General features: G+C 39.8%; 1 protein-coding gene across 1 annotated transcript; it reads left to right on the forward strand.

Annotated features, from left to right (window-relative positions):
• The first annotated feature begins 4,347 nt into the window (after positions 1-4,347).
• Positions 4,348-6,246, forward strand: LOC140586416 (uncharacterized). Its single transcript, XM_072708257.1, has 2 exons — positions 4,348-4,721; positions 5,556-6,246. Exons 1-2 carry the CDS (start codon positions 4,576-4,578, stop codon positions 6,202-6,204), a joined length of 795 nt encoding a protein of 264 aa, XP_072564358.1. The 5' UTR covers positions 4,348-4,575; the 3' UTR covers positions 6,205-6,246.
• The last annotated feature ends 3,160 nt before the right edge of the window (positions 6,247-9,406 follow it).

The raw sequence follows: 9,406 nt of genomic DNA on the forward strand, positions 1-9,406 counted from the left end.
AACATCTCACATCATTACAGAGAAAGCAAGATTCACGCGGTTCGATGAATCTTTCAACCCTGCATTGCATTACATGGAATTGGCGGATGGAACGAGAATGAATAACGTAGCCTTAAAGCGCGGAGAAGCAGAGGTGTTCTTACAAGACGGGGAAGGAAAAACGGTCAAGACCATTTTAAGGAGAGCCCTCTTCATACCGTCATATCCACAGAGCATCATCTCCGTTCAAGCTGCCACCGAAGATGGAGCAAGAGTGATCTTCCAAAAGGGCCAAAACGAACTCATAGGTGAAGACGGTACTGTGTTTCCAATCAAAGAGCACGAGAGACTATTCTACTTGAAAACGGTAAATGAACCAGATCAATGTGATTATGAATTTGCAAATGATATGTGTGCCAGAGATAAAGTAAACTTAGCATGTGATGTTAAGACATGGCATAAAATCATGGGGCACTGTAACTTTGATGACTTGTTGAAATTACCTAAACTAGTCGAGGGTATGCAGATAAATGATAAAACTAAAGTAAATTGTAACATATGCATAAAAGGGAAGTTCACAAACTGTAGGAGTAGAAAAGCAGATGCAAAAGCTAATGCCCCCCTCGAACTGGTGCACACTGACTTGGCGGGTCCCATTGAACCAACTGCTTCAGAAGGGTACAAATATGCCATATCATTCACAGATGATTATTCAGGTGCCATATCAGTGTACTTTCTCAAAAATAAGAGTGACTCAACATTAGCCACTGAAAAGTTTTTTGCAGACAGTGCACCCTATGGCAAGGTAAAATGTATAAGGTCTGATAATGGCACAGAATACACTAGTAATGCGTTCCAATCCCTTTTGAGAAGAAAAGGGGTTAGACATGAGACATCATGCCCGTACTCTCCGCATCAAAATGGCACAGCAGAGAGGCAGTGGAGGACCATTTTTGAGATGGCAAGATGCCTACTGTTAGAGAAAGAGTTACCAAAGGTGTTATGGCCATATGCTGTTCAAACGACTGCCCATATTAGAAATCATTGCTATAATGAAAGAACGCAAAACACACCTTACTTCATGCTCACCGGAAAGAGGCCAGACCTCTCAAAAATGTGGATATTTGGCTCAGACTGTTACGCATACAGGCATGACCAGAAGAAATTAGATCCTAGGTGTGATAAAGGAGTTTTTGTGGGGTACAGTAAAAATAGCCCTGCATATTTGGTCTATAACCGTCAGACAAGAAAAGTGACCAAGCACAGATTGGTAAAATTCACTAAGAAAGAACGTAGTGAACAAACAACACAAACAGATGAGGATGATCTAGAAATAGTTGCCGGTAGAGACAACAGTGCTGGTGGGGAGAAGGTTGACGAGTCACATGGTGAGGGCAGTACAGATCATGAGATCAAAGATGATCAAGAGGATAATGAGGTGATGAGGGAGGAAGTCTCAGATGAGAATGGAAACAAAACAGATGCAGAAATCATCCCAAACCAAAAACAACGGTTATCACAGAGAGAAAAGAGACCCCCAAAATATTTAGAGGATTACGTATCAGATCACAACAAGAGTGATGTAACATATGTGAACATTGATTATTGTTACAGGGCAGTATTTGGTGTTCCCCAGGCGTATAGAGAGGCTTTGATGTCACCTGATGCACCTGAGTGGAAGCGTGCAATGCGGGAAGAGATGGATTCACTCAAAGAAAATGACACTTTCAAATTAACTACATTACCTGAGAATAGGAAGATCGTTGGAGGAAAATGGGTCTACACCATTAAAGAAAATGGTGGGATGGGAAAGCTCTTAAAAGCAAGATATGTGGCAAAGGGCTATAGCCAGACTGAAGGTATAGATTATCATGAGACTTTTGCACCTACAGCAGATCTGACGTCAGTGCGAGCATTAATGCAAATAGCTGTCCAGAATGACCTTATAGTTCATCAAATGGATGTCAAGACGGCATACTTACATGCACCTATAGATGAAGACATTTACTTGGAGCAACCTGAGGGTTTCGAATCAACTTCTGTGACAGGGGAAAAGTTGGTGTATAAACTGAAAAATCCCTGTACGGTTTGAAACAATCTGGTTGGAACTGGTATGAGCTACTAAATGATCACCTTGGACAAAATGGTTTTGAGAGAAATTTGTCAGATCACTGTATATATAGGAAGCAAGCCGGAGAAGACATTATCATAGTCATCATTTGGGTAGATGACCTAATCATTGCAGCAAGCAGTAACAAAGGACTTAACAGATTCAAAAATAGCATGAAAAATAAATTCAATATGAAAGATCTAGGGAGGATTTCACATTTCTTAGGTATTGGATTTGAACAAACAAATGGAAAAATCAAAATGAGCCAAAAGGGATATGTGATGAAAATGCTAGAACGTTTTGGAATGTCAGACTGCAAGCCTAGGACTACTCCATGCGAGCTAAAGGTAGAGAGTGGTGAGAATGATCAAGATAGCAGCATGGAGGTCCAAAATCCCAGAGAATATCGAGAGATAGTGGGCAGTCTTATCTATGCCATGACATGTACCAGGCCAGATATTAGTTGGATAGTAAGCAAACTATCACAAACCCTATCAAGTCCAAAAGCACGGGATTTTGTGACTGCCAAACACGTGCTAAGGTATCTAAAGGGCACAAGTGATTACGAGTTGTGTTTTCAGAAAACAAATTGTGATCTGAGTCTAATAGCTTTCAGTGACTCTGATTGGGCATCATCCCTCAATGACAGACGTAGTACTTCAGGATATTGTTTTAGCCTGACAGAACAAGGTCCGGTAATTTCCTGGAAGTCAAAGAAGCAACCAGTCGTTGCATTGTCCACATGTGAGGCCGAATATATAGGTCTAGCAAATGCTACCCAAGAAAGCATATATCTAAGTCAGTTGCTGAGTGGTATGGATAACAAGGTGTACACCTGTACTAAAATGTATGGTGACAATCAGGGAGCAATTGTACTAACAAAAAATCCTGTGAACAGAAAGCGATCAAAGCACATTGACGTTAAATACCATTTCATTCGCGATGCAGTAAATGAAAGAAAAATAAGTATTGAGTATTGTTCATCAGAAGAGATGGTTGCTGACATGTTGACCAAACCTGTATCAAAAGTAAGAATGTTGAAGTTCAAATGTTTTCTTTTTGGAAGTGAATAGAGATGTATAATACCACTAACAGGTGTTTTCATATGATGAGAACAAGTGGGGGTGTTGGATTATGTGTTCTCATCTCATATGTTTGTATTATTTCTGATTATTAAGTTTTTTCCACGATGTTGACAAAAAGGGTCTATTTTTTCTTTTCTGCGCATGTATAATGTGTGACACGATGTATGCTGCGTGTGGAGTGATTTCTTCTCTCTTTCTGTAAGTTTTTCATGACAGCAGACGTGTGTAGACGTGTGTCAAAATGTATGCTTTAAAACGAAAATGTAAATACTGAAAAGACGTAAAATAAAACACCAGTTTACAATATTAATCAGTTTATTGATTTACACAAATGAATGAAGAGAACATTTGGTTCATACATATGGAGGCAGAAAGCTCAACAATAAGGTTAAGATAGGTCAAGTTAAGATTGTATAACATAAAATAGCATATAAGTTAAGACTAAGACAGGATAACTTACCATAAGGTTAAGATAAGATTATATGATATAAGATACCATAGTATAAGAATGATAGGATTGTATCATGTATTTATAGGATTCCTATAAATGTTTGTATGAATGCTTACCATCTTTTTCAATCAGATTTATAAATGAGTTCCCCGATTAATCTGTTTACATGAAAACATCTTAATTGCATTAAGGCATGTAAACGTAGCCACCTAACAAAGATAAAGATAATGTTTATTGTCATTGTCACTTGGACAACGAAACTGAAAATGCAATTCAAGTCAATGTGAGGTATAAAAAGAGTAATAAAATATTACAAAATATACAAATTGCATTGAATACTGCATTGACTATACCGACTGCACTGAATAACCATACTGCACTGATTAAATATAAGAAATGAACTGTTATGTTTTGCATTTAACGCCATGATTGCTAGGGGTGTGGTCCTGGTCAAGACAATCTCCTGAACTCCAAACTGAATGTCAGAATGGGAAAGAAAGGTGATTTAAGCAATTTTGAGCGTGGCATGGTTGTTGGTGCCAGACGGGCCGGTCTGAGTATTTCACAATCTGCTCAGTTACTGGGATTTTCACGCACAACCATTTCTAGGGTTTACAAAGAATGGTGTGCAAAGGGAAAAACATCCAGTATGCGGCAGTCCTGTGGGCGAAAATGCCTTGTTGTGCGCTAGGCGTGGCTATGCGGTAGGAGTGGAACGAGGCTTCACGAGACTTTCGGCAGTATCCAACATGGCGGCACGCTTCTAAAACAAACTAACAACAAGTAATTAAATATCTTCGCCAATTTAGAATAACCTAAAATTAAGTGAGTAAATAAGTAAAAAGTATATAATTAATCGCGGTTCATTTAAAATCTTCACTCTGGAGGAGTCTGCGGACGGATTGGATAACCTATTTACTTTCATCGACGAGTGTTTTGACCGGATTATAATGGGGAAACCAAAGCCTCTCACCGAGACTCCGACCACCAGCAAAACCGCTTCATCCACCAAGAGGAGCAGACCCGAGGATTCACCCGAGGCGGCCTCCCCACCTAGGGAAGACCTGGCAAACATTCTGGACTCCATTGATAAGAGGTAGGTATGTGAAGAAAAATTTAAAACTCAACCAAATTAAATGCCAATGGTACCATTGGAAAGAGCTTGAATAAACAAAGACAATGACACCAAAATCACTCAGATATCTTAACAAATAAGGAAAATATTGGCAAAAGAAGTTCGCTAATTAGCCCTATTTTTTAAAATGGAATGTGTGTAGAAAACTGTGACCAAATACCTAACTTTTTATATAAAAACGCTTGTAGTTTCCTTAATAATCAAGATATCTCAATGAAACTTTCAGGGAAGGTGTATCTCTTTATATTCTTCAATCCGAAAGAATAATATATATTCCAAGTATGTCCTTAGTCTGAAATAAAATTGATACAAGGTGAAGACTGGAATGGTGTATCAACAGGCGCCGCTGTTGGTTTAGGTCACGTGACCATGTGAATATCTCATCTTCTGCTTAATATGCTGCCTGTCCTGGTCAGTAAACTTTTTTTCTGATCCATAGAAAGCTATGAAACTGCAGGATTAGAAAGATGAAATGATAAACAATATGTCAATTTAGCTTTCAAAAGCGTCACTTAATCCTTTGAAGTGGTTTTTGTATGTTGAAATCGAGTGCATTTTTCAACGTTTCCGGAAAAGGTCTAAATGTACACAGAATTGAAAAATTCAAAAGGGAGGACGAAGAGGGGTTCCCCATCTATGTTATCAGTGGGAATACCGCGGAATTCCGCAATGCGATACAATAAGAATGCGTATTTTCCGGGGTATACCCAGCGCTCAGATGACCCGATGGTGGAACAGGAATCTGGAACAAAAAAGGCGGCCATGTTGGTCGCGCACTTCACATACCTATAAGAGGCTATCGAGCTTCGACGCACGTATGTCCCTATTAGAAATTCTCCATAGGGAATTCCAGGCGATGCGTGAGTCTCTGGAGTTCAGCCAGAAACAGGTGGAGACGCTCGCTAAAGAGAACGCAGCTCTCAGAGAGTCCGTGAAATCCCTCACAGAGGGCCTGGGCCAGCTCTCGTTAGAAAACAAGAAAATCAAAGAAGCGGTTTTGGACCTCCAGGCGAGAAGCATGAGGGACAACCTCGTTTTTGCAGGCATCCCAGAAGCAGCGGACGAAAATCCCGAAACCACGGTGAAGAACTTCATCCATAAACAGCTCAAACTTCCAGCGGAGACCACAAGTAACATCACCTTCCATCGTGTGCACCGCCTTGGAGGTAAAAGACCCGACGGCCACAGACCACGACCCATCGTGGCAAAATTCGAGCACTACAAGCAAAAGGAGCTGGTTAAAAGCCGAGGCAGGGAACTGAAGGGGACGAACTTTAGTGTCAACGACCAGTTCCCTAAGGAGACCCTGGAGCGACGCCGGGTCCTGTTTCCCGTGAGGAAGCGTCTCATAGACGGAGGTTCGCGAGCGGTCATCACCGTGGACAGGTTGTATGTCAACGGACAACTTTACCGCGACCGGGATACTACCCCCTGGCTATACTAGAGTAAAATAATCCGGGGGAAAAAAAAAAAAAAAAACCCGCTAACTTTTCCAAGGTATGTCTCCGTTAATATAATAACTGCTGGTCTCAAAGCATAGCCTGAGGTAAGATGTGCCCACGTCTTAATAGTGACTGCACCCCGCTTTTTCTCTCTCTCTTCTTTAATTCAGCTGTTATTTTCTCTCCTCTTTTCTTCTTCTCTCTTCTCCTATATATAACGTATAACACCATGATTATGCATAAATGCATCGCACATAACGTACGCACACAAGCAGCACATAAACAGACCATACATATAGACACATCACACACATATGTACTTCACACGCACACAGAGGTACATAGGCACTTATGCGCACATATAAGTACAGGTGAGCATAGGCACGCACATGCACACGCACAGACACACACACCTAGCAAGCTCCGCACACCCGGCGAGTTAGTTTAAACATGAGTACAATAAGGTTCTACATGGAATGTACGTGGTGTCGGCTCCAGAGTAAAGAGGCTAAAAGTTTTTAATCACCTGAAAGATTTACAAGCAGACATTGTCCTCCTACAAGAGACACATCTGTCCAAAACAGCTGCAGATGCACTCACCTCACCACAGTTCCCTCATGTATATTCAGCTGGATACAACTCAAAACAGAGAGGAGTGGCCATACTGATTAATAAAAAAATACACTTTACTACCATTAACACTATTACAGACCCAGAAGGTAGATTCATTATAGTTAACTTATCTATCCAAAACATGAAGATATGTATCGCTAGTATATATGGCCCAAATGTTGACGACCCCTCCTTTTTTCACACTCTTTTCACCTCACTTTCTGATCATTCTGACACCACACTTCTTATAGGAGGGGACTTCAACCTGATTTTTAACCCTGAAATTGATAGGTTTAGTAATGCAGGTAGCTATAGGAACTGGCAATCCCCAGAAATCCTGAAACAATATATGAGGGACCTTGGTCTATGTGATGTTTGGCGTTCTCATCATCCCACTCTTAGAGAATATACTTTTTTCTCGTCTGTACCCTGATCATACTCCCTCCTAGACCACTTTCTAATCAGTAGCTCCAAAATGAGGGACACTTCAGCGGTTCAGATCCACCCTATCACTATCAGCGACCACGCCCCAGTCTCCCTCACTCTGACTAACACAAAGGTCACTCCGCCAATCAAACATTGGAGATTTAATACATCATTGCTTAAAGATCAAAATTTTATAAATTATTTCAACCAGGAGTGGGCACTATACCTGGAGGACAATGACACACCAGGAATCTCAGCTTGTGTTCTTTGGGAGGCAGGGAAAGCAGTCATGCGAGGTAAGATAATCTCTTATTCCTCACATAAGAAAAGAGCAGAGAATTCACTAATATTAGAACTGGAGCAAAAGATTAAAACTTTAGAAAGTGAATATGCAGCCACGTCCCAGGAATTCATTCTGGATGAATTAAGGAAAACAAAACTTAAATTAAACGAGATTAATGATAAAAAAACACAGTTCTTGGTGCAAAGGCTTAGACTGGAAAATTTCGAACAAATCAACAGATCAGGTAGATTTTTAGCCAACCAATTAAAGCTTAACAAGGAAAAAATAACAATCTCTTCCGTAAAAGACCTATTAGGTAACATTACACATGACCCAGATGAAATAAACAACACCTTTAGAAATTTCTATGAAAATTTATATAAGTCACAGATTGATCCACCACAGGCTGATATTGATGAATTCCTTAACAATATAAATCTTCCAAAATTACAGGAAGATCAGGTAATGGCACTGGAGGCACCCATTTCAGTGGCAGAACTCCATGATGCCCTTCAGCATATGGCCAACAATAAGGCTCCGGGACCAGATGGTTTTCCAGCAGAATTCTATAAAGAATTTTGGACTACGTTAGAGCCCACTTTCCATAGAATGGTATGTCATATTAGGGAAAGCGGCGAATTACCTTTGACTATGAACTCGGCCAATATTAGTTTACTCCTAAAACCAGGTAAGGACCCCACGCTCCCATCTAGTTATCGTCCCATATCACTAATAAACACAGATCTTAAATTAATATGTAAAGCTTTAGCAAAAAAACTGGAGAAAGTCACCCCTTTTATAATACACCCTGATCAAACAGGCTTCATCAAAGGTAGACAGTCGGCAGCCAACACACGCAGGTTAATTAACTTAATGGATTACTCTACCATCAACAAACTAGAAACTACAATTATTTCTTTAGATGCAGAAAAGGCTTTTGACAGGGTAAATTGGAAATTTCTTATTGCAGCACTAATTAAATTTGGGTTTGGATCATCTTTTATTAACTGGATTAAAATTCTATATAGCTCTCCTAATGCATCAGTCAGGACAAACGACCAAACTTCACCAAGCTTTCTTCTCCAGAGGGGTACTAGACAAGGCTGCCCACTCTCCCCCTCTCTCTTCGCTATTTTTATTGAACCTCTAGCAGCCATGATAAGACAAAATAGAGATATTACAGGTATTCAAATTAAAAATGAGCTTCATAAGATAAGTCTTTATGCAGATGATGTATTAATTTTCCTTCCAAACTCTCAATCCTCCCTATCTCACACAATTTCAGTCACAGAAAGATTTTCATCAATCTCTGAGTATTCCATCAACTGGTCAAAATCCACAGTCCTGCCTATAAACTGCGGTTTTCAAAATGCACCAAATACTACATTACAATCAGGAAATATCAAATATTTGGTATAAAGGTATAAATATTTCCCCCAGGCTGTCAGACCTGCAAAAATTAAACTTTACTCCACTACTTAAAACAATAGAAGACGATCTTATACGGTGGAAAACCCAGCCCATATCACTCATGGGGAGGGTGGCCTCTATTAAAATGATGGTACTACCCAAAATTAACTATTTGTTCTCAATGATCCCCTATAAACCCTCTTCTGCCTGGTTCAATTCATTAAATTCACACATTTCCAAATTTCTATGGCGGGATAAACCACCAAGAATTAGTATAAAAACCTTACAAAAGACTAAACAATGCGGAGGTTTAGATTTGCCAAATTTTTACTACTACTTTCTTGCCAATAGATTACAATATGTTTTGAAATGGATTAATCCAAGCCCGCTAGACAGACTATGGCTAAATATAGAACAGGAGTTCTGTGATAATTTAGATATCTCCGATTTGCCTTTTATCAGCTCTAGTATTA

The sequence above is a fragment of the Paramormyrops kingsleyae genome, unplaced genomic scaffold (genome assembly GCF_048594095.1).
Source record: "Paramormyrops kingsleyae isolate MSU_618 unplaced genomic scaffold, PKINGS_0.4 ups55, whole genome shotgun sequence".
Classification (NCBI taxonomy): Eukaryota; Metazoa; Chordata; class Actinopteri; order Osteoglossiformes; family Mormyridae; genus Paramormyrops; species Paramormyrops kingsleyae.

Excerpts from the sequence above, each read along its gene's own strand:
- LOC140586416 (XM_072708257.1), top strand. The coding sequence starts at position 4,576 with ATGGGGAAACCAAAGCCTCTCACCGAGACTCCGACCACCAGCAAAACC. Across the intron at positions 4,722-5,555 it reads CTGGACTCCATTGATAAGAG|GCTATCGAGCTTCGACGCAC; the intron begins GTAGGTATGTGA and ends TACCTATAAGAG.